The following is a 26,179-nucleotide window of genomic DNA, read 5'->3' as shown; positions in this document are numbered from 1 at the left end:
TATGTATATACACAAGTAAAACGGGCAATAGCATATATAATGGGCTAAATTTAATGCGTTTTCTCATACACAACAGAGCTAAGCTAGTTGAAAATATTCACAAATAGAAAAGTTTATGATATACACCCTGTAGGGAAAACAAGAAATAGTAAATTTTCATAGCTCAGTATACCAAATGAGTTCTAGCAATGCACTGAATGATCGTCCCATACCCATGTGTAGTGATAGAGCAATATGAGTACTGAGTGAGTAGTATCGATAATTTTCCAAAAAATACTCAACTATTTCGCAGTCGATCCTTTTTTCCAAGTACCGAGTAAAGTATCGATACTTTTCCCCAATACCAGGGGCCGATGGTCTACATGTTTAAGATGAACAAAGTTCAGTCCATTAACACCACAACTTGAGCATAAATTGAGATCGTCAACGATGGGACAAAAGCTCCACGCTTAGCTTAAACCGACTTTGTGATAATGGTGGAATGGGGGACCATTTCTGCATATGGTGGTAAAAGAAAAGTATGTGTTTATTGTCCAGAATCACTAAATTCAATATTATTTTGAATAACTGCTAACTCCATAAAATTTCAATAAATTTTAACTTGTCATGAAAAGAGCCTTTTCGTTCTAGAGTGAAATTTTGGTGGCTAGAGTAAGCAGCTTTTACAGCGTCGTATGGTTTTTGATATTATATATAGATTCGATCAAAAGCGGACAACGACTACGCCTAATTTAGATAAAAGGGTTTTAGTCTTAACAAAATTTCCAATATATATCTGGTACGTAACAAAACTACCAGAAGAGATAGATTTATCAAAATCTTTTGATACAGTCAACCACATCACGCTAGTTCAAGACTTGTAAGAGTCCCATCTTCCCCCTAGTCTTAAAAGGTAGACCACAAATTATCTGTCGGCAGGCATCAAAGCAATTAAGGAACGTATCTTCTACATATCGAAGCTCTCTGAACCACCAGAAGGAGTTAAGTATTGTTTCCTACACCGATAACTGCACTATGCACCCATCGATGACCTCTGTAATAATATAAATAACTATCTCCCTGATTCTTCAGTTTTTTCGCCTCGCGAAACATAACATTGTCACCAGCAAATTCATGGGCGGCCTTATTTACAACATACATAAATAAAATGACCACCATATTGGACATCCACGTCGACGGAATTACGCTACCGACGACCAAAAATACTGGGTGTGACGTTCGTTCAGGATCCACATTTTGGCGAGCATGCATCCGCTATTGATAATCCAGAGCCGTGACAATATCTTCAAATCTCTTGCTGCCAGCACTTGGGGTAAACATAAAGAGACGCTAATTAGCACTTAAAAAGCAATTGGCTGACCGCTAAGGTTACTCACTGGATGAAAATTCCGGGCTGTTCAAAACACCGCTCTCAGATCCAATACGGGCTGTCTTCATACGCCCCCGAGCACCACCTACATAGGCGAGAGTACTCCCCATTAGGATGAGAAATGGAATGCTGAACAAAAAGTTTCTGTTGCATACATAGAGACCTGGACATCCCAGCATACATCAAATTAAAGGACTCGCCCCCAGGGTCTTAAGGGGCAATTAATGGTGACTTATCCATAACCAGATAAAAGAGCTGATCGAACCAACCTAATGGAATTCAACGTAATCTTTTAATGGTGCCAAACCATAACGCTAAACCAATAACCACACCATAGCCAACCAATTGGCTTTTGGTTTTTCGTCATATCCATAACCTAAAAATATTTGAGTTGGTGAATTTATTAACTCCTTGTTTGTGGAATATGTTTGTAATTTTTTGCGTGTTCCTCATTTTTATGAAAATGTCAGCTGTTTAAGGTTATGGCACCATTGATCGATCACAATGCAGATTGTTATCGATATGGGTATGGTTACGACTATGGCGTTAGGGTTAAGGAAGTTTAATTGGCCCTTTAAGAAGTCATCTCTCTGAGAAAATACGGCAAAAACATAAAAAATGTCCTCAATGATATCCACAAAAAGGTGGCGGACCTCAAACCAGTAATTGCCCGGCGAACCCCGTTCATAAAGTTAAACACCCTGAGCTCGCAGAAGAGGAAAGCTCAACTTTGATCCGGATACCGTAACAGGCTAAACTCTTGCCTATCCAGAATCAACCACATGCTACGAACCATCTTTTCAATTGCAACGTGGGATCAACACTTCTAACACCCCTTTCCTTGTGATCCTCCCCTGTTGAAACTGCATGTTTCTTTGGACTCCCGTTAGGGGATATTGATGACATTTTGTGAGTGGTTGCACCTTTTGGTTGGGGCGAAGCACTGTTACAAAAACAACAACCAGTAGAGATATGGCAGTGCAAAGTACATAAGTTCTATTTATTTAATGTCTCCACAAAACGTTTAATGCCATAAAAAGTACTTGACGCAATTTCGAGCTTGCTTCATGCTACATATTTCATGACGATACCGAACGGAATCTCAAGACGGATGAATTTTCACTGGAAAGCTTTTCATGGTAGAAATACACTCAGAGTGCTTGTAAAACCACTTCCGAGGGTCGACTCTTTTTAGAAAAACTATTTTTTAACTGAAAAAACTTTTTTAAACGCTATAAGTCGATCGAAAATCTTTTAAATCATTTAAAGTTCACGACGGTTCTCTTTAATTGTATCCTTAAAATATATGTTTCTGTTTCGTCCAAACATAAACTGCCTTATTTTTTTTTTTTTTTGTAATTTAAAACATACGATCGCATTTTAAAAAAGTGTCTTCGCTTTTAGTAGAAGTTCCGAAATAGTCACTTGGATCTAGTATAGACACACTTTACTGAGTATGAGTACTTTAATCGATACTTTGATCCGAGCATTTTATATGATTACCAGAATCGATACTTCTTTAAAAGTTCTGTAACTACCCATGTGTTATGGTAAAGTTATCGATTTGTTATCAAAGTTTTCGAAAATATATCCATATGTCATAAAAGAAATATAAGTTTTTTATTGAAAAAATATATTTTCTTCCCGTTATTCATTTTTATAGATGAGTTATCGGTATTTTATGCTAAATTTATCGATATATTTTCAAAAAGTATCGAAACGTAATCGATTTATTATCGAAAGGTTATAAGGATGTTACCAATTTCGTAACAAAATTTTTTTTTGTAACAAAGTTATCGAAAAGCTACGAAACTTGCTGTTCACCGTATGATTCGCGGTTCGAATATCGGTGAAACCTTTCAAAACATTACGAAATTGCCTAACGATGAATTCATGGCGGTTTTCGAAATGGTACCATCGCAATATGCCAGTAAATGTTTCTTTCTTTCTTTACAGTTTCTCTTAGAAAAACATAATAATTGAATATTCAATTATTATAAGCCGGTGTTAAGCTCATGAATTCTTAATAATAAGTATAAATTGAACACACCATTAAAACAAACAAACATAAATAACTTGCCGGTATCGGTTGCCATCGACAAGAAGCCGACGAAGCTTCTCCCAAAAAGCCCAACATTATTTGTTGCTGGTAAAGTTAGTTCAGTTCTGATTTAACTTGAGCGAACACCTGTTAGTTTAAATATATTAGTTTTTAGTTTATTTGATTTGTTAACACAGATCAAGAAATGCCGTTTAACATGCATCTAGTGTTGTTTTCTATTGGTGTGAGAATGTTTGTGTAAATGCCGTTATAGCTCTAAACATATATGTATGTATAATAGAACAAATTTGTTTAGTACACGAGATTTTCCCAACAGGGCAAATCTTAATATCATATTGTTACGAATATTAGCAAAACTAAGGAGTGCTGCCAGCTCTAAGCCGATCTAAGCAGTGACGTGAAAGCACATCAATAATTCAATCATTATGTATCCACATAAACGAATAAATAATTGCGTCTACACATATGTACACATTCCGACGAGCAACATTTACATACAAGGCAGCAAGAGATGAGATGTCACACACCGATGAATTTACTTATACGCTTATGTGTGTGCGGGAGACTGTAAACTACAAACACATGCATATACCTTATCTGAGTTGTCACAAGAGTGAGCAATAATTTGTGCACGTAGTTGTGGCTGGCGATTTTGTAGCCGAAACAACTAGTAAGTTCTGGAAATCGAAGAGCCTAGAAGTATGCAGCGTAAACTATAAAAGCGGCGCCAGCGAGTAAGAAGAATTCAGTTTGATTTGAATTGTCAAGCAGTTACGAGTAAGACGATATCTAGCGAGCAATAGCACTATTATTTTGAAAGTCAGTTTCCTTTAAGCTATCAGTTTGGTTATTAAGCTATTCGTTGCACAATTTGAGTGTTATTGTGAAGTATTTTAATAAAGGCCATTTTTCCATTATTCAATATTGGAGTTATTTATTCGACAGTTTAGCGATACGATCCTAGCAAAAGGGCAAATAAGAGGATTTGCAGGAAATTCGTTACAATTGGTGTCAGAAGAGGAATTGTTGAATAAATTCCAAAGGACAACAAGGACATGGCAAAGTTCGGTGAATTGAAGATCCAGCAACTAAAGAAGGAGTTGGAAACCCGTGGATTGAATACAAGCGGCGTTAAACTTGAACTTCAGGCACGGCTACGAGAGGCAATGGAAGCAGAAGGAATTGATGTGGAAGAGTATGTCTTTCACCTTGATGGGGAGGAGACAACAAAAATTGAAGAGAAAAACGAAACATCGCAGACGGTTACCAGCACAGATTTGAACATGATTTTGGCTGCAATATCTGCTCAAACATCAACAGTGGCTTCTCAACTGGAATCGCAAAAGACAGATATAACATCTCAACTGGCATCTCAACTAGAAGAACAGAAAAAGTATATGTCATCTCAACTAGAAGAACAGAAGACGTATATGGTATCCCAACTGGAATCGCAGGAAACCCGTATAACATCACAATTGGAAGAACAGAAGACACATTTGGCATCTCAACTGGAAGCGCAAGAGGCACGTATATCTGAAATGTCGGCACAAATTTCGGAACAGGTATCAGCGCAGCTCTTTGTGAAACTGGAAGAGCAGGATGCAAAAATTTTACAACTCGAGGACAAAATTGATGCCGAAATAGAAGCGTTAAAAGGTCGTATGGAGCAGTTACAACTAAACCGCCCAGCTGTTTCAGCGAGTAATCCAAAGGTAAAGACACCATCCTTTGACGGTTCTGTTCCTTTTCAGGTCTTTAAGCTACAGTTTGAGAAGACCGCAGCAGTGAACCAATGGAATGCTGAAGATAAAGTTGCAGCTCTGTTCGTGGCACTGAAAGGGCCTGCCGCGGAAATCTTACAGACCATCCCAGAGTACGAGCGGAACCACTACGAAACATTGATGAGCGCTTTAGAGAGACGTTACGGAAGCGAGCATAGGAAACAGATATTCCAAATTGAGTTGCAAAACCGCTACCAAAAAGCAAATGAAACATTGCAGGAGTTTGCTTCAGATATTGAAAGATTGGCTCATCTTGCAAATGCGGACGCACCCGTGGAATACACTGAAAGGGTAAAAATCCAGAGTTTCATAAATGGCATACGGGACGTGGAAACGAAGCGAGCTACATACGCAAACCCAAAGCTGACATTTTCTGAAACGGTATCACATGCATTGACTCAGGAAACGGCCTCACTATTGAGTAAACCAGCATACAAAGCTCATCGTGTAGAAGTGGAAAGACCAGATTGGGTAGACACTATTTTGGAAGCACTGAAGGGATCACAACAGAAAAATGCCGGAGTTATTAAATGTTTCAAGTGCGGCAACCCAGGTCATATTGCACGACATTGCAGCAGCGGTCCCAATAGCTCCAACAATGTGGGTGGTCGTAAACGCAAAGCTGGCGGAAATGAGCAAGAGCATGTCGAATGTAAAGAACGAAAACTTGCCCCGGCTGTTGAATGTCCTGTGATATCTGTGTTGCAAATCGGAAGGAAATCAAGCAGTCTTACCGTCAGAGGGAATGTGGATGGTAAAGAGCGTGTACTGACTGTAGATACGGGGGCATCTCATTCCTTGATTCGATCTGATTTGGTCTACAGGAGAGTAAAGTCATTACCTGGAGCAAGGTTGCGTACGGTAACAGGCGAATATAATCAAGTCCAAGGCGAAGTGGTATGTGAGGTATTAATTGGAAAAGTCATGGTTCTACACAAATTCGTTGTGGCGGAGATCGTTGATGAAGTCATATTGGGAGTGGACTTCTTGGTTGACCATGACGTCAGGATCGATATGGGGAGGAAAATTATGCGCTATAAGAACCAGGACATACCACTTAACTTTAGTTTGGAAAAAGGGTTCAGCAGTAATCGGGTACTGGTGGAAAAGACTCGACAAAGACCACGAAAGTCAAAAGCAAAGGTTGATAGATCGAATGGGCCAAATAAATCAAAATCAAAAGTACCTGCGAGAGAAACACTGGCATTGACAAAACCTAAAAGACGTAGGAAAATGAAGCAACGAATTTTCGAGAAGGAATGCGAGGGTAGTTTCAATCCAGAGCGCACTACTGTGGGGAAACGTGGGAACGATATTGATTATGCAAAGCAAATCCGTCCAGCGCAAGCTCTACAAAGTAGTTCTTCATTGGCCAAGCAACAGAGTGCGAGAGAACGATCCAGAATAATGAGTAGTAAGATGGAACACAGGTACGACAGGGAAAATAATTCGGAAGGTTTCCGGAATGGAGATTTGGTACTGTTAAACAACCCTCACCGGCGGAAAGGTGTCCCAGCCCAATTTCGGTGCAGTTGGGAAGGCCCGTACAAGATTGTGAAGAAGCTCAGTGATACCATCTACCGCATACAAAGCATTGAGAAACCACGGAGTAGAAGAGTGGTACATTTGGCGATGCTAGCAGCGTTTAGATCGAGAGATTTGTCTGATCGGGACGATCAGACTTAGGTGGAGGGCAGTGTTACGAATATTAGCAAAACTAAGGAGTGCTGCCAGCTCTAAGCCGATCTAAGCAGTGACGTGAAAGCACATCAATAATTCAATCATTATGTATCCACATAAACGAATAAATAATTGCGTCTACACATATGTACACATTCCGACGAGCAACATTTACATACAAGGCAGCAAGAGATGAGATGTCACACACCGATGAATTTACTTATACGCTTATGTGTGTGCGGGAGACTGTAAACTACAAACACATGCATATACCTTATCTGAGTTGTCACAAGAGTGAGCAATAATTTGTGCACGTAGTTGTGGCTGGCGATTTTGTAGCCGAAACAACTAGTAAGTTCTGGAAATCGAAGAGCCTAGAAGTATGCAGCGTAAACTATAAAAGCGGCGCCAGCGAGTAAGAAGAATTCAGTTTGATTTGAATTGTCAAGCAGTTACGAGTAAGACGATATCTAGCGAGCAATAGCACTATTATTTTGAAAGTCAGTTTCCTTTAAGCTATCAGTTTGGTTATTAAGCTATTCGTTGCACAATTTGAGTGTTATTGTGAAGTATTTTAATAAAGGCCATTTTTCCATTATTCAATATTGGAGTTATTTATTCGACAGTTTAGCGATACGATCCTAGCAAAAGGGCAAATAAGAGGATTTGCAGGAAATTCGTTACAATATCATATGTATGCGTGTATGTATTTTCACTCATAAAAAAGCAAGAAAATAAAAAATTTATTAAAAAAAAAAGTAAGATGCATAAAAAGCGTGGTACACACAAGGCGCCACAGGGTATTTAGAGTACACTTTAGCAAATGTAATAAACAATTATTAATACTTACTAATATAACAAAGGCAATAAAAATTTATAAAGAAAAGTATTTTAAAGTCAAACTGAATTAAGCTTTAGACATATTAATTTGTTTATATTCGTTTTGAACAAATTGTTTAGGTAATTTTTAAAAGTAAAATACAGGCAAAATTATTTTGTTTACACACATTTGTTCACATAATAAAAAAGGGAAGGAAAAAGATTTTAAGAAACAAGTAAGTAAGTCTAAGTTGAGGTGAAACCGAACATTATATACCCAGATGTGCACTTGAAACGTTGTTGTTGTTTGCTTTGTGTGGTTAATAGTGTTATAAGGCTGTGCTATAATACATATGTGGTTCTATTCTGAACTCATTTTCGTTTAAAGGAAGCAATAAGGATACAGAGGCTATCAATTGTGAACTTGAGCGCGTAAAAATGCAGTTTAACAGTTGCAGCTATAAAAGGAATTTTTATGCCAAATTTCGTTGGGAATGGGAGATTTTTGTTCGACTTATGGCACTTTTGAAAAGAGTACCATGAAAAGGGGCCGGTCAAAATTTGTTTAAGTTTTGTTCTTAGTTCAACCATACCACTACTGATGTAGAATATCAGTCAAATATAGAAGAATATCAGTAAATAGTTAAATTCCACAGATTTATTGCAAACTTTGTTAAGGTTATACCTTTAGTAAATGCGATCGTGGTCTTAAACCGATTACACTGGTCAACAACATTTTTGTACATGGGTCGTGCGTATATTTTTTTTTATTACTTTTGCACCCAGAAATAAGAATATGAACATAAAAAAGTTTTTGATTTGGTTTTGTTAAAAAAAAAATGAGAAAAACGAAAAACATGAAAATTCATCAAAATTTGACATAGATTTGATTTATTCTAGTATAGTAAAAATCAATTTAAAATTTATTCTTATAAACTTAGTTTTAGAATACAGTTTAAATGTTTAAAAATGCTTTTTCCTGCTTTTCCTGCTTTTTTTTATTAACGTCCAAATATAGTCCCCCATCATGCTTTCCGTATACTGGCCTTGGTAGCGTTTCTCAAACTCCATTATATTTTGATGGAATCGCTCCCCGTGTTCTTCTGAATAAGCTCCCATATTATCTTTGAATTTATCCAGATGTGAATGTAACATGTGCATCTTTCGCGACATTCTACATCCGATGGCGGAAAAATTCGTAATAATGCCAATTATCAGCTCATCATAATTTTCATCCCTATGATTTCCAAGAAAGCCATGAACTACTGCCTTAAAACTGTTCCACGCTAGTTTATTCTCATTGCTAAGTAGGTCCGGCAAAATATCGCAGTTCATAATTTTTTTCATTTGAGGGCCAATAAAAACTCCAGCTTTAATTTTCGCCTCTGACAGCTTTGGAAAAAAGTCTGCAAATATCTGAAAGCTTTAGACTCAATATTAAGAGCCTTCACAAATTTTTTAATAAGGGCCAATTTAATATGCAATGGGCAGCATCATTTCTTCTATCCCATAGGCAAAAATAACAGGAGTGTTTGGTATATCCACCTTGCATTCCAGTAAAAAAACAAACCATCTTGAAGTCTCCAATAACTTTCCACTTGTATTCCGTATATTTGATTGCAGTTAATAGCATTTTAATACTGTCATAATTTTCTTTGAGATGTATGGAATGTGCCAGTGAAATAGATGGAAATTTGTTCACATTATGTAATGCTTTTAGACTTTTTGTTGAGCTGTCGATAAAGAGGCGCCATTCATTTGTATTGCAAGGAAAACCAATTGCTTCAAGTAAACCTTTCACGTCAAAAACAGAGTCCATCTTCCTTACTGTAGAAACAAGAAAATTCTTCATGACGCTTTCTTTGCCGAGATATTCGAACATCAGAAGTAAGTAAATTTCGTTGTTTAAGCCGCGATTCTAATAACTCTGCTTTGTGTTTTGATAGATTTAAGTCTCTTATTAAGTCATTGAAATCTTCGGAGTTGATGAGGTGTGGTATTCCTGGTTCAAATTGAGGAACAAATTCGGAATGTATGGATGCAGATGAACTCGGTGTTTGAAAGCTGCCTTGTGGGAATAGTTGCTTTTCCAACACAGGTGGATCAGGTACAAGATTTTGTTCCGAATGTGGGACTGGAGCGGATGTCAATGGTAGTTCCGGATATATTGTTTTCCCTAAACGTTTCCTTTTCAGTGGTTTCACTACACAAAAATAGCAATCAGTGTCATGATTACTCGGTTCCCTCCAAATCCTCGGCACTGCGAACTTCATGGCTCTTTCCTCACCCAGGTACCAAACTATAATAAAACGTAAAGCATTTCATAACATTTTTAGTTATTATGCAATTATATATATGTAGATATATGTATATATAAATGAAACAGTTAGTACAATAAAAAAGAGAAAATAAACTTACGCTCCAGAATGCTTCTGCAAGAGTTACATGAAACATGTGGAGCCCATTTTTTGTCCTGGTTTTTAACAGGTAGTCCGAAGTAGGCTAGGTAAGTCTAGCAAATCCTTGTGTTTTTAGTTAAATCAAACTTTTTTTTGTCTTCTTTTAATACATTCGCCGAATATATAGCAAAACGAATTAGCCGCTCGTTTACAACTTCTCGAAGACATCATTCCTCTGTGATATGCAAAAACATAGTGTCGCCCACAACGAGTGACCTAAGAAACTACAGCTTCTTAAAAAAAATATTACTTACAAAAACGCTATCAGGTAGCTGGCATGCTCTATTGCTAGGCCTGCCAATCCGTCAGTAAAAGTTTCGATGAGTTTCTTAATATGTACTTAACGAATTGCCAAATCTACCTAAAATCATGTGTATCTGGGACCTTTTATCTCCTTTTTACTATTTCTCAGTCACATTTTTTTTGTTTTTTTTTTAAGATGAGTATGTTGTGCTTTAAGTAGATCTTTTTTCGATGCTACGCTGCATCAGGTAGCTACCCGCCGCTCTCTATCGACCGAAATAGCGCGAAAGGACCTACATAAGCCTGGTGCAAAAATGCAAAATTTTCAAATCGCTATAACTTCTACAAAACCAAATAGTTTTGATTCGTAATTGCATTTTTTTTTTTTATAGAATTGAACATAGAATCCGAATATATAGGGCAAAACCAATTTTTTTTGTTGACCCGTGTTATAATTATCTCTAAGTCTATATAATTTGGCAAGAATAGTGTCTCTGCCAAATTTCAATGTAATATCCTTAACTCCCAAACTTATCTTGATAAACTTCCAAGTTTCCTTCTTCTAAATGTGGATGGTGTCACGCTCGTGTTTGAAGTTTTTTGGGAATGTATGTTTTGCATCATAAAACCAGTCCACCTACCAAATTTCACTGGCATAGCGGTATTCGTTTTTGAATCATCTCATTTTTTCGATATCGAAAAAGTGGGCATGGTTATAGTCCGATTTCGCTCCTTTTCAACACCAATCCATTCTGGCTCCAGATAAAGCAGTATACCGAATTGGGAGAAAATATCTAAATATTTCTTCAAGTTATCGTGTTAACGGACGGACATGGTTTAATCAAATTTTTGTTCTATTGCGATGATTTTGATATGTGGAAGTCTATATCTATCTCGATTCCTTTATACCTGTACAATAAACCGTTATGCAATCAAAATTGTAATACCCTGCGTACAAGTGCAGCTGGGTATAAAAATAGTTTGAGTAGGTAAATACATTCGAACTTTGTGCCATTAACACCAGAAACACCAGAGCATATATGCATGCATCAAGCTTTGCAAGTTCGCTGTGCAAGTTAGCTTTACCTTGCCACGCCTCCACAGACAGACTCTCAACATATGTTCGCACCCTGCTTTGCCACAGATTATTTTTTAGTGCCTGCTAGTTTATTTGCCTTTGTTTTTATATTTGCTACGCATTGCTGCATTGTATTGTGCGGCAACATTTTGACCCATTCGAATTAATATTTGTGGTTCATTTTTTATGCTGCAATTTGTTTCGCCCATTAAACTTGCCGCCAACTTGAGCTTTATTTAATCTTTTTTACATCTTTTTTTTTATTTGACTGGCTTTTAAACATACAACCCTCGTAAATATGCTTATATGGTCCTAATTGATTATGTTTGCACTTATGTTGGGGATTTTTATATATAATACAATATAGCATTTACAAAACTTACTAATCTCGAATCCGAAACACATACATACCTTATCAAAATTATTTTTCCTATGTGCATTATCACCAATTTCGAAAACGACTTATCTCAGAATTTGTTTCAGGAAAACCATAAACCAAACATTTATTCAAATACACCAGACCTCGAAACTTGGTTTAGTATACCTAATCTCGGAGTTTCTTTCATAAAGACGCTTTCTTAACTTTTCGATAATAAATCGATAACATTTCGTTTACAACTCGCGCCGATGATAAATTGGTAACTCTTTAAAAACCGATTGATATCTTTTTGATATGCAACCGATAACCAATTGCTAATTTGGTGACACTTCCACAAAAAATCGATGAAATTTCGATAACTTCCGATATGCATAAAAAAATTCATAACTTTTCTATAACAAATCCACAACTTTTCGATAATAAATCGACAACACGCCCATAACAAACTTTTAGCAATCCGAAAGACAATCGATAACTTTTTAATAAAATATCGATATCTTTTCGATAGATAAATGATAAATTTTCATGATCATAAAAATACGGTGCTTACCTTAGCAATACATTTCTTCAGGAACTCCCGGGGGAATACATCCACTCACTTGATGACCCTACTCCCTCGGTAGACTTCATCGCAATTGTAGAAGGTAAGTGGAGTGACGACCACTTCAGATATTCGTCAATCAATGGAGATACAAATATCCCAGCATCAAAAAGAGCAACAAGGGGGTCAGCTCTGACCACGTTGCGACCGATTGAGCTTTGCTATAAAATTATAACGACAGATGCACGTGTATAGCTTCTCATATAGCTTCTGTGAGCGACACTTCCACAATTATGATTGCATACTTTTGGGAGCATCTCAGATAAGATATCTGCATCTGTTTGCGCGTCTCTTCTCCGTTGCGTGTACGTACATATGTGTAGACATAATGATTGATGGATTCGTTATTGCACTGATGTTTTCATGGTCCATGCTACTGCACCAAATAGCAGAACGGGTAAGATAATTGACCTGTAGAGCACGACTTTCGTTTGCCAAGAGAGAATTCACTTTTCAATTTCGTAAATTGGTGACTCTTCACTGGATTTGAAAGCTTATGTTTTTGGTTGTGTCAAGGAGGTTCGGAAATAAACGAAGTCTTTAACTACTTCGAAATTATGGCTACCAACAGTGGCGTGGGTGTCAAGTCGCAAAAGCGCCGGCTCTTTGCTTGATGACAGCTGGTTGTGCGTTTTGTTCTCATTCACGATCCAACACAGTTTCCCGCCAATTTTTTTAATTTTTGAGTAAGAATCGGCATTCGGTCCCACTATATCAATTACGTCAGCATACGGCACAAATTGCGCGATTTTCTAGAAAACAGTTCCAAAGCAGTTGAGTTCTGTAGCTTGCATAATTTTCTCTAGCATCAAATTAGCAAAATGACGAGACAGGGAATCACTCTCCCTGAAACCTCATTTAGTTTCAAACGGCCCGGGGAAGTCCTTCCGATATCTGACTGAGCTGATGGTGTTGCTCAATGACATATTGCACAGTTTTTAGGGGAAACCAAAATCAGACACAGCGGCATAGGCAGCTCGTTTTCTTGCGATCGAACACGACTTTAAAATCGTCGAAGAGGTTAGGTTAGGTTAGGTTGAACTGGCCGGTTCATGGGGACCTCATAGACTGAATTGGTCCGTAGTGTTACCAGAAGTTTGTTTTAACGACCAGGTTTTCAAGCCTATCAAAAACCAGGACCTATGTTATAAAATAACTCCGTCCCCTTGGCAAACACTAGAAGCTTCCTAGGACTTAAGCCACTTGCTGCTTCTAGGTCTGACAGTTGTATCACTCCTAATAGCTGGAGTCTTAGCCTGGCAAGCGCAGCGCACGAGCACAGAACATGCTCGATCATTTCCTCCTCCAGCCAGCACTTCCTACATCTGCTATCTCTTACCAAGCCTAATTTAAAGGCATGTAACCCCAGGAGGAAGTATCCAGTCAGAATACCCGTCACGAGTCTACAGTCCTCTCTTTTTAATCATAGAAGCAACTTTGTTAGTCTAAGGTTGTAACACGTACACATAATCTTCGACACTTTACAGCCCCGCGCTTGAACCCGCGCCTTTCCCACATGGTCGATCATGTGCCCCTCTCGCCTTCGCCTAATCTCGCCCTGTCTAATAGGGACGTCTACGGAGCAAGGGATGCGCCCTTTTTAGCTAGTTTATCCGCTTTTTCATTCCCATCTATTCCCATATGCCCTGGGACCCAATATAGATGTACGTTTCTCCCTGTCCCGATTCTCAAAGAACTGCTTAGACTCTAACACGCATTTAGATGCTGTGATATGCGATATTATTGACTTAATTGCTGCTTGACTGTCAATATAAAAGTTAACACGGTTGCTGCTTAAGCTATTTTCTTCCAGAGTTTCTCCGCTTTGGTTACGGCTACTATGGCCGCTTGGAAAGCGCTATTTTTCGTGGGTCTTTTGAGAAATTCGACGCAAGGTGAAAATATTGCCGATAGTAGCTTTACCAAGTCTGAAGCAGCACTGGCAAGGTCCAATCACCCCATTTATCTTCAATCTTTCATTTCCCATAAGCTTCAATCTTTCTCACAATGCGCTTGAAAAATTCTTGTATGCGATACTACAGAAGCTTATGCCCTGGTAATTGCCGCAGTTTGCAGGATCTCCCTCTTCGTGGAGTAGGCAAAAAAACTTAGACTAAAATCGTCAGGCATGCACTCGCCATATCTTGCAAAGAAGTTAATGAAAGCGCCTTATCAACGACGTGGTATATGAATAGCTCCACAGGTCAATCATCAGCGTCGGCCGACTTGCTGTTTTTTGTTCTGGTTATTGGGTTGGGGGCGATGTGGAGCATTTATTTCATCATGGTCGATTGTGGGATCGGCTTCATCGTTTCTAGTCGGTATCTCCATTAAGGAAAAGTCGGTATCTCCATTAAGGAAAGAAGAAAAATGTTCCCTCCATAATCTAAGTACTCTCTGGACTTCGGTTACGCGGCAGCGAAAATTTCAAGAAAAGCAATTCTTTACTAAGTGGAGGTTAAATTTTAAAGTATTTTAACAGAGGTATTTGAAATTTGATATGTTTATTCATAGTTGAAAAAAAGTTTAACTTAGAAAAGAAGAAAAACAAGTAAGGAAGTCTAAGTTCGGGTGAAAACGAACATTACATATCCGTCTGTACACTTGAAATGCTTTTGTTGTTTGTTTTGTGTGCTTAATACTGTTACAAAGCTGCGCAATAACACATACACATATGGTTCTATTCTGAACTAATTTTTCTTCGAGGTATGGCTCCCGAAACATACAAAATTGCTTAGTCATAAAAAGATCGGTGCCACGCCCTTTTTTAAAATTTGAAATTTTTCCTATTTATTGTTATAAATCTACTTGGGAAATGAAATAACATTGATATAAAGCTCTTTTCTGCAAAGATATAGCTTATTTTATTCGTCCACGACTCTTTTAAAAATCTTTTATATAAAAGTGGGCGTGGTCCTTATCCGATTTCGTTAATTTTTCTCCAAAGCATTCCTTATCGTAAAGGCAAGCTCTCTGCGAATTTTGTTACGATAGGTTCAACGATTTTTGATTTATGATTAACAATATTTGTAAAATTGATTCTATCACAAGGGGGCGGTGCCAGGCCCATTTTAAACAATTTTTTCAAATTTGTATCAAAAGTCTCAATATCAGTCCAGACGTCAAATTTCATCATTCTAGGTGTATTATTTACTAAATATAAATAAAAAGTGGGCGTGGTTATCATCCGATTTTGCTCATTTTCAACACCAATCTATTCTGGGGCCAGATAAGCTCGTGCACCAAATTTGGTGAAGATATCTCAATATTTACTCAAGTTATCGTGTTCACGGACAGGCAGACGGACGGTCGGACGGACATGGCTCAATCAAATGTTTTTCAATACTGATGATTTTGATATATGGAAGTCTATATCTATCTCGATTCCCTTATACCTGTACAACCATCCGTTATCCAATCAAAGTTATAATACCCTGTGTACAAGTACAGATGGGTATAAAAATTGAGGATTACTGCCACAGTTCATTATATAGATCATTTGGAGTGCTGCCAGACTTCTTCCCTTATTTCTTTAACATGCTTTCAACTGGAGAATGTAACATATCGGTGCCCTTGGTGGTGGAAATCGTCGACGTTGCATTATCTTTTCTATTGTTTCAAACTAGATACATTACCACCTTACAACTAGTTGGTTAATTGGTTCTATTTCGATGTTTTCAAACTAATGTAATAATTTACAGTTGGGATCTACTTCTTCTTGTTGATTCAATTTCGTTGATTCAGAAACTGACATAATTTCTACATATTGCATTTAGTACGATTTTATCCCTCTATTCGATAGTACCGAACCTGTGGGAATAGCTTAAATGTGTAGGAAAAGAAGGCATATTCATAGTCGACGCTCCTTAAAGCTATTCGAAATTTGTTTTTGTATGCTATCTTACTATCAAATTTTAAATATAAAATATGAGATCCCAAACCAAGTGGATTTTCGAATAAAAGAAAATCTTGTTTCAATCGCATTTGTACTTTTTGGTACCTAAGGCCTTGTTCTGAATACCAGTCTCCAACTTCCCTTCAGGGTAAATACCAAAGTTGTTAATATTAAATTATATAAGTGCTGCTTTACTTCATAACAACTTTATTTTCCATTTACAGATCCACCAACTGTGTCAGTGCATTTAGCAAATGAAGATCCCAGTCGCTCGGTGACAAAAGCTGAAGGGCAAAACGTAACTTTTAAGTGTCGAGCTGATGCGAGGCCGCCCGTATCGTCATATTCATGGTTCAAAAATGTAAGTGCATAATATTTTTAATGAAATAAGAAAGCAACGTTTGGTATACAAATACACAGCAACGAACACGAAAATAACAGTGGTAAATTGTAATAAATTTCATCAAAAAAATTCCTCATTTTTTTTTTGTTTTAATTTAGGAAAATGCCTTTGTAAATTTTTTAAATAAACTATAAAAACCAGTTTAAAAAAAGTTTTCGAAAAAATACGCTAATTCGAGAAAATGTAAAGAAAATCGCAAACATTTTATTTAGAATGTTCTGCGTTTTTTTTAGAATGCTGTTTTTTAACTAAAAAAATTTTATTATAACAAACAGCAGGTCTCAAAATTCGAGCTAATGTTTCCCAATTTTTTTTCTGAAGGGTGTTTCAGATTTTCTTATAATATTATATAGAAAAAGAAAGCGAGGTAAATTCAACAAGGTAAAATTGTTTTTGTAGGAGTTTTTCCTTCAAAAATTTGTAAACAAGCGTATTCACCCTTTGCGGCCCAAGCACAGTATTTGGACACATACAATTCATACAATTGTCTTGTTAAAGCTGAAGCCGCAAAATGACCAAACCGGGAAGATTCTTGGGCAAACACTAATTTAAACTAAAAAAGCTGCCACCTAGAAATCTAATGGATCGATTTTTGGCACGAGTGCTACTTTAGAATCTACCTTTTTGAGGTCTTAGTATATGGGTCAGGAAAGAGACTTTTGGCTAAACAATAAATCTAACGGAGCCACTTTTGCCACCAAGACCTAGTTTAGAAAATATGTACCTATTTATGGATTTTAGCTTTATGAAAATGATTAAAACAACGTTCTTTTTTTATACAATAGTCTTTGCCATTTTTTTATTTTTAAATATTTTTATGTTTTTGCATCCTCACTTTTTTGTTTAAGTGCTTAATTCTAAAAAATATTCGGCATCTAACAAAAAACTTTTAACATCTTCTTCCAAGTGAATGTCTTTGCATAGCTCTAGCAAATTTGGAAATAATTTTTTTTTCACGAAGTAAATAGGGGAAACGGTCAAAATTAAAATTAAAATTATGAAGTCAAAATTCCGGAATCATGGCATGGCGTAGACGGTGTTGGATCGGCTAAGGGTTATTTTTTTAAAGTGCAGAAGGGTGTACTACGCAGAAGGACATCACCGTGGCGGTAGCCACGGTTATACCACACACCCGGACTTGGCATGGCGTAGCCCAGGGTTATTTTTTGTAAGCGCGGCCGAAGGCCGCCTATGCAGAAAGGTGTTCTACGCAGAATTACCGTGCATGGCGCAGCCGGTGTTGGATCGGCTTTTTCCAGAATATTGACTTCCATAATATTGATTTCCGGTGTTTCGACTTCTGGAATTATGAATGCAGAATTTCCAAAAAAGCAGAATTTTGACTTCCGGAATTGTGAATGCAGAATTTCCAAAAAAGTAGAATTTTGACCCCAACCCAGTAAGTAGATTTCAGCTCTAAAGCTACATTCACTTGAATCGTCCATGAATAAAAATAAGTGAACGATTAATATAAGCTCGAAACTTGTTAAGTTCAAATGTTCTTTGCTTACTCTGTCTGCGTCTGCGCGTCTACATGCACAGGCTGTGCGTTAGCATGCAACGGTTCCTCATTGAGAAGCAGTTTCTGGCCTTCAAACACTTGCGGCTGCAATTGTGTAGGTACCTCACCAGGAAACAAACGTGCCTTCTTAAAAAAGTTTGTCTGAGTTGGACATTCAATAAAGCCGCTTGCTTTAAAATGTTGCTCGCATACATGCGAAATGTTTTTTAAAGCGACGCCACAACTAATCTCCCACCGTCGACGCCTTTCATCACTGTTAGGCGCCTTAAAGCACCGAACAACTGCTACATCCTTAGCATCTCCGCAAACTGCGCAACGCGTAACCGTTTTTGATCTTGAAGCGCGAGACACCGATACAAATGTAGATTAATATTGAAACGCTTTAATATGTCTTCAATAAAAATACCAAATTTTCAATCACAACGGGTAAATAATTTTTTTTTGTTTGACGTAAAAACTCCTACAGAAAAGAGCGAACTGTCAAGATCACTATTACTTTGTTTAATAAACTTTGATAGAAAGTATAAAATAAGCACAAACAAAATGTAAAAATTCTGTATGAACTTTGAAAGACTTATAGCTTGTAGTTTGTTTTACATAAATCGATCGGGCTACAAATTTGGTCCTTAGGTTAGATTGAACTGGCCGGTTAAAGAAGACCTCAGATAGAATCAATTTGTCCATTGTGTTACCGGAATTTATTTGACGACCAAACGGAAGAACTCCAGACAAGTGCCAGGACATATGTTATAGAACTACTGCGCCCTCGTGGAAAATACCAGCAGTTTTCTAGGAACCAACTTAATTTCTGCCTCAAGATGTGGCAACTCTGCCGCTCCTAATCGCTGGAGCCTTGACCTGGCGAACGCAGTACACGAACACAGAACGTGCTCAACCGTTTCTTCCTGCAGCTCACACTTGCCATTACTGACGAGGCCTGTAAGCATATGACGCCCGAAGGCAGTGTCCAGTCAGTATGCCCAACGTGAGCCTTAAGTCTTCTCTCTTCAGAGATATGAGCCACTTTGTGCGTCTAATATCGTAGGATTTGCACATGATCTTAAAAATTTTGCAGCCCCGCGCTTTTGTCCACGCCTTTCCTGCTTGATGGTTTATATGCAACTCCTGTCTCCTTTTGATTTCTCCCAAATCGATTGGGACGTCTGTCATCTACACAGCGTATGTTGCACCCTCCTTTGCCTACTGATCGGCCTTTTTGTTACCTTCTATCCCTTTATGACCGCGAACCCAGTAAAGATGTATGATCCGACCTAAGAGAAGTTTTCCAATGCTCCGTTTCATTCCAGAATACATCTTGATGAAGAACTGTGTGAGATTATTGCCTTGATCGCAGCCTGGCTTCTTCCAGAATGTCTGCTGCTTTCTTCACTACCATAATTCGCTTGAAAAATGCTGCAGTAATCTGGCAGACTGCACGATAAACTTATATCCTATTGACACAGTAAACTACAGACCCAACCCCTTTTATTAATTTGGAACCATATGTATACACGTGAATAGTATTTTCTGCCATTTCTGTGCCCTGGCACCAACCCTCCGACTCAACTAAGGCCCTAAGACCTCTTTCGAACTCAGGCACGGGATCACATATTCCGATTGCCCGATATTAGGTGGAGCTATAATGCTCTGGCCATATGGATTACACTCAAGAAGCCCCGAGGCCTTAAGCCTTGTTCCAGTTGCCAAAAAAAAATGTAAGGCGCGTTAGTCTCCGAAGAGATTTTAGGCCGAGCTTCTCTTCCAATTTGTATCGCGCTCTGTTTTAATTTTCCTACAAATTGCCGTAACGGGACTTACTTGTTTTATCGCTTTTCAAGGCAGAAATACACTTGGAGAGCTTGCCGAACACAGCCGAGGGGCGAACCCGATTAGAAAATTTCTTCTGATTGAAAACCCTTATTTCTATAATTTACTTTGCTTTGCTAAAGTTGCTTTGCACTTAGCGTGAACCCAGGATCTTCGTTGTGGTAGGCGGAGCATGCTACCATTACACTAAGATGGTCGCCTTGCAGTTGCTAACGCGATGTTTTTGCCTATTAGTTCTGTAGGTGGAATGTGTATAAGGGCATGCAATACCGCTGTCGGGATAGTTTTTGAAGCTCCCGCTATGGTAATCGGTGATACTCTTCATACCCTCTCAATGTATACATACTTTTTTGTATGGCTGTCCAAACAAGAAGCCCATAGTAAAGTATGGACTTGATAATAGCCGTAAATACCCAATGAGAGAGTTTGGGTGATAGGCCCCACGTGCATCCTAGCATCCTCTTTCATGCATACAGTACCGCGGATGCTTTTCCACGATAACTTACTATCTAGTATAACTCCTAGATATTTCTTGCTATATTTTTCTTGCACGGTTAACCCTCCCAGCTTAGCCTTAGTCCAATTACGGACCTTATACTTTCTAGTATATAAAACTAGATCGGTTGATGATGCCCAGGCATGTACTTCCCGAACTGCGTGAATCATCATAGAGCTGATTGTTGTTAGGCATCTCTCGCTTATGATTACTGAAACGTCATCTGCACATGCTGTAAGTTTGACATGTCCTCCATCGAACCGCCTAAGCAATTGGTTGATAACCAGCATCCACAGAATTGGTGATAAAACTCCACCCTGCGGCGTTCCTCTGCTTACAGATTTCGTTGGCCCGCACAGACCCCATTCCGATGCGAGCTTTTTGCAGCTTAACATGGAGCCGATCCAATTTGTTAAAGCTGGATGAACCTCAATGTAGTTGAGACTGTCCGTGATTGCTCTTTTTCTTTGTCGAAAGCTCCGGTAATATCCAGAAAAGCACGTAGGGCAAATTGCGTACTTAAACAAACGCAGAAAATTCAAACATTTTGTAAAATTTTCTCGAATCTCTTCAAAAATGTTTTTGAGATTGGTCTGCGTAGTTTAAGTTACGAAAATAAAAACAAAAAGGAACTTGACTGATTCAATTAAAATTAAAACTGTAATTTTTCTATTCGCTGTTGAGTATTAAACCATTGAGCTATAGTTCAACATCTTTGCTTTTACCGTGGTCTTATATAAAACGAACATTTCAAACGACTTTTGCCACAGCAATACAATTCATTGACCTTATTTAATTATGACTAAATTTTTTACCCGTTTTCCATTTCAATTAAATTTTTATGGGCACTAAAATGAAGTACTCAAGCTTTTAGAAAATATTCAATTTAAAGTTTGTCATTTAAATGGGTAGTTATAGTCGAACAATTTAATTAGCTACTTATTTATTTTAATAGCTCTTTATTGCTCTTTATGCCCCCACACTCTTACTAGGGTTTCCGTAAAATGTAAAAACTTAAATCAAAACTAGGACAAGCACGTTATTTTACTGAAAACTAATCAATTACACGCAAGAAAATATATACCACCTGAAAATGAGGGTACACTGCGTATTTTTTTTTTTTATTATAATGTATCAAAGAGAGTAATATGCAAAAAAACATACAAGGGCTAGGTGGTGCACGGATCGAGATATTAACAAAAATCGTATTTGTGGTCCGATTTGGGTTAATATTTCTATTGATAGTCATTATAGTCATATATAAGACCAACTGAACCTTAATCAAGTTATGCTACGCCTCACATTTTTAGAAATTTCACGCGTCCAACGCTTTTGTTTAATTTTCTGATCGACGCCCTAGATTGATAAGGAGTGTGATTACTAGTACCTAGGAGCTACCTAATTATTTTCTAGCTTTTAGTATTATTATTATTTCATGTAAGTATTATTTTCAATAAAACCGTTTAACTTAAAAATTTTTTTTTAATAATTTTTTTAAATTATATTACTAGGAAATCATTGATATTAGAGAAAAATTATAAAAGTTGCACACGGCGATGGTAACAAGTAAGAACATGTTTCTGAATTTAACTTTTTCATCAGCCAGCTTTTCGAGTGGTGAGTTTTGAAATCAAAATCTCCTTCATACATACTGGTAAACGCGTAAAAGCATCTCCCCCGCACCCTATCCACTCAACCACATGAATGCACGCTTTTTTAGTTTTACTAAGTATTTCCTTTTTTTTATGTTGTTGTTGTTGTTTTTACGATTAGCACATTCCCTGATAGTTTTGGAGTGTGTTATCGATGCTGATGGTCCTTTGCCGGATATATAACCGATCCGTACAGATAACAACCACCATTAAGATACCAGCCCGATCATCTCGGGAACGATTAATATGACCACCTTAAACCTTCCCTTAATATTATTTAAAAGTACTTAATAATCGAGACAGTCATATATTTTTTTAAATAATGTTATGGTTTTGAACAAGTGCTGTTGAACGATCCCAAAAATCTTCGCCACAATTTGGACTAAAATTGGATAGTTTAAATGTACCTTATAAAAAGTAATAAGGAATAGCAACAAAAAGGCTAACGGCTAAGCGCCAATTATGATAAGTAACATAAGGCCATAAATAGTGAAAAATAATAAGGCAGGCATTGGGGCATTCACATGTAAAAGTGGATAGAGGTATCTGCCTTAACACCATTATCAATGTAAAAGCTTTTGAGTTCAAACTCAGCAGCTGATAAGCTCGCTTATGAAGAAGTGAAATTTAGAAACATGCCCCAGTAACCATGTGATTTTTTATCTAATATCTATAACAAACAATTTTATAAAGCAAAATAAGCTCTATACCTAGTTAATAATAAATACGAAAAAATGATTTATTGCTATTGACTACATTACTTACTTACTTAGGTGGCGCTTAGTCGCGCCACTCGCTCCTTCTCTGGGTTAACCGGCACCAAATGGTCACATCAAGAGAGTTTAAATCGTTTTCCATCTGGCCCTTCCAACGAAGTCGGGCCACTTTCTTGGTCTGCTTCCATATCTGGGTATTTTCTTATCCAGAGTATTATGTTTCGTTCGCAAATTATGGCCTAGACAGCGTAGCCGCTGCGTTTAATATTGGTTCCCAAATAAAGTGTTTTACGTGGGTGTTCAGGCCGATGATATTAAAGTCATCAGCATACGCCAGTAATAGCACGTTTTTGTTAGAGTACTAGCAGGGTGCCCGCCGTTGATCGGGTTGGGCAGACTCTAATCTAAATAAGGTTTACTTTAGCGCATTCCTTCCCGTTACTCAAAGTCAAGCAATCAGTATATACAATTTTATTGATCTTCTTCAAAACGTATCTCCCAATTTTTCTCATTTTTACGTTTTATAATTTCCTTATCTCTTTCTCTTTTTTTTTACACCCTCTACCTCTCTCCTTCTTTTTTCTCAGATCCCTCAATACTCTAATATATCAGTATCTGCTTTATTTTTCAAATTTTATTTTGTCACACACAATTCATAACTAAAAGAAAAAATCTCGTTACTTAATCAAAATATTTTAGCTGCACAATTTTTTTCTATCATCTCATATAGACAGCTACTTTTACAATGGAATACTTAAATTTAATAAAAACTTTTAAAGCACTCAATGCAATTTCTTTAACTTTTTGTGAATTCAATGCTATGACCAAACAAAAGTTTTGCACTTAAGTACGTACATGGCGTATGAGTAACTTCTGCTGACATACAAAATTTGTCGCACCACCCAGTGACGCATGTGTAATTGAAAAAAAAATTTTATTTAAAATTCTTAGTTCTGAAATACATATGTATGTATGAAAAACCTTCGTTTTGATCAAAGGAACCTATAGTCAAAATTTGGTGATGATTGAAGTGTGGGAAATGCGTTTCCATAGGGAACACAGAATTTCATTTTTATATATAGATTGTTCCAGAGTGTTTAAATTTTTGCAGCTTGTATAATTTTATCCAGCATCAAATTAATGGAATCATACGAAGGGGGTCACCCTGTCTGAAACCTCGTTTATTTTCAAATGGCTCGGAGAGGTGCTTCCCAATTCTGACTGAGCTGGTGGTGTTGTTCACGTCATGTGACGTCAAAGGAGGCCTTAAAAGCGAGGAAGAGGTGATTTGTGTAAACACTTTTTTCGCGCATTTTTCTATGCTTTGGCGCATTGTGAAAAACTGGTGTATTGTAGATTTGCCAAGTATAAAGCTGTACTGATAAGGTCCCTTCAGCCGATTCATGGATGGCTTTAATCTTTCGCGCAATATACTTGTCAGTACCTTTTATGCGATATTAAGAAGACTGTGTCCGCGATATTTGGCGCAGTTTGCAGAATACCCTTTTTATGGAGTAGGCAAAGAACACTTAGATTCCAAGCGTTGGGTATGCAATCGCCTCATCATGTTTTACAAAGAAGCTGGTGAATGCGCCTTGTTGAGGACATGAGTCGCAACTTAATCGATTTCGATTAAGCGCCAAATATTTTTATACTCAGTTGACCAGAGCTCACAGAGTATATTAACTTTGATTGGATAACGGTTGGTTGTACGGGTATATAGGAATCGAGAGAGTTATAGACTTCCATATATCAAAATCATCAATATCGAAAAAAATTTGATTGAGACAGGTCCGTCCGTCCGTCCGTTAACACGATAACTTGAGTAAATTTTAAGGTCTCTTGATGAAATTTGGTATGTAGGTTCCTCGGCACTCATCTCAGATCGCTATTTAAAATGAACGATATCGGACTATAACCACGCTCACTTTTTCGATATCGAAAATTTCGAAAAACCGAAAAAGTGCGATAATTCATTACAAAAGACCGATAAAGCGACGAAACTTGGTAGATGAGTTGAACTTATGACGCAGAATAGAAAATTAATAAAATTTTGGACAGACGCCGTGGCACCGCCCACTTTTAAAAGAAGGTAATTTAAAAGTTTTGCTTGCTGTAATTTGGCAGTCGTTGCAGATATCATGATGAAATTTGGCAAGAACGTTGCTATTATTACTATACGTACGCTTAAAGTAAAATTTTAACAAAAAATTTAATATCTTTACAGTATATAAGTAAATTATGTCAACATTCAACTCCAGTAATGATATGTTGCAAAAAAATACAAAAATAAAAGAAAATTTCAAAATGGGCGTGGCTCCGTCTTTTCCATTTAATTCGTCTACGATACCTTTAATGCCATAAGTCGAACAAAAATTTACCAATCCTTGTAAATTTTGGTAGGGGCTTAGATTCTGGGACGATAATTGTTTTCTGCGAAAGAGGGCGAAATCGGTTGAAGCCACGTCCAGTTTTTATACACAGTCGACCGTCTGTCCTTCCGCTCGGCCGTTAACACGATAACTTGAGCAAAAATCGATTTATCTTTACTAAACTAAGTTCACGTACCTGAACCTACTTTGTATTGGTATAAAAAATCGGCAAAATCCGACTATGACCACGCCCACTTTTTCGATATCGAAAATTACGAAAAATGAAAAAATGCCATAATTCTATACCAAATAAGAAAAAGGGATGAAACATGGTAATTGGATTGGTTTATTAACGCAAAATATAACTGTAGAAAAAACTTTGTAAAATGAGTGTGACACCTACCATACTAAGTAGAAGAAATTGAAAAAGTTCTGCAGGGTGAAATCAAAATCCTTTGGAATCTTGGCAGGAATACTGTTCGTGGTCCTACATATATAAATAAATTAGCGGTACCCGACAGATGATGTTCTGGGTCACCCTGGTCCACATTTTGGTCGATATCTCGAAAACGCCTTCACATATACAACTACAACCACTCCCATTTAAATACTTTTAATTTGATACCCATATCGTACAAATATGTTATAGAGCCACCCCTGGTCCACCATCATGGCGATATCTCGAAAAGGCGTCCACCTATAGAACTAAGCCCACGCCTTTTTAAAATACTCATTAACACCTTTCATTTGATACCCATATCGTACAAACACATTCTAGAGTCACCCTGGTCCACCTTTATGGCGATATCTCGAAAACGCTTTCAC

At 37.5% G+C, this 26,179-nt stretch overlaps 1 protein-coding gene across 1 annotated transcript in view; it reads left to right on the top strand.

Moving 5' to 3' along the window:
- Positions 1 to 26,179, top strand: part of side (sidestep) — a 527,768-nt gene that overhangs the window by 319,359 nt on the left and 182,230 nt on the right. The window contains exon 10 of the mRNA XM_067761445.1: positions 16,591 to 16,727. Coding sequence (XP_067617546.1) covers positions 16,591 to 16,727 — 137 coding nt within the window. The remainder of the gene's footprint in view (positions 1 to 16,590; positions 16,728 to 26,179) is intronic.

This window comes from Eurosta solidaginis, chromosome 1, assembly GCF_040869045.1.
Source record: "Eurosta solidaginis isolate ZX-2024a chromosome 1, ASM4086904v1, whole genome shotgun sequence".
In the NCBI taxonomy this organism is placed as follows: Eukaryota; Metazoa; Arthropoda; class Insecta; order Diptera; family Tephritidae; genus Eurosta; species Eurosta solidaginis.
Note: the sequence above shows the minus strand (reverse complement) of the source record. Positions and strands in the feature narration are given on the sequence as shown.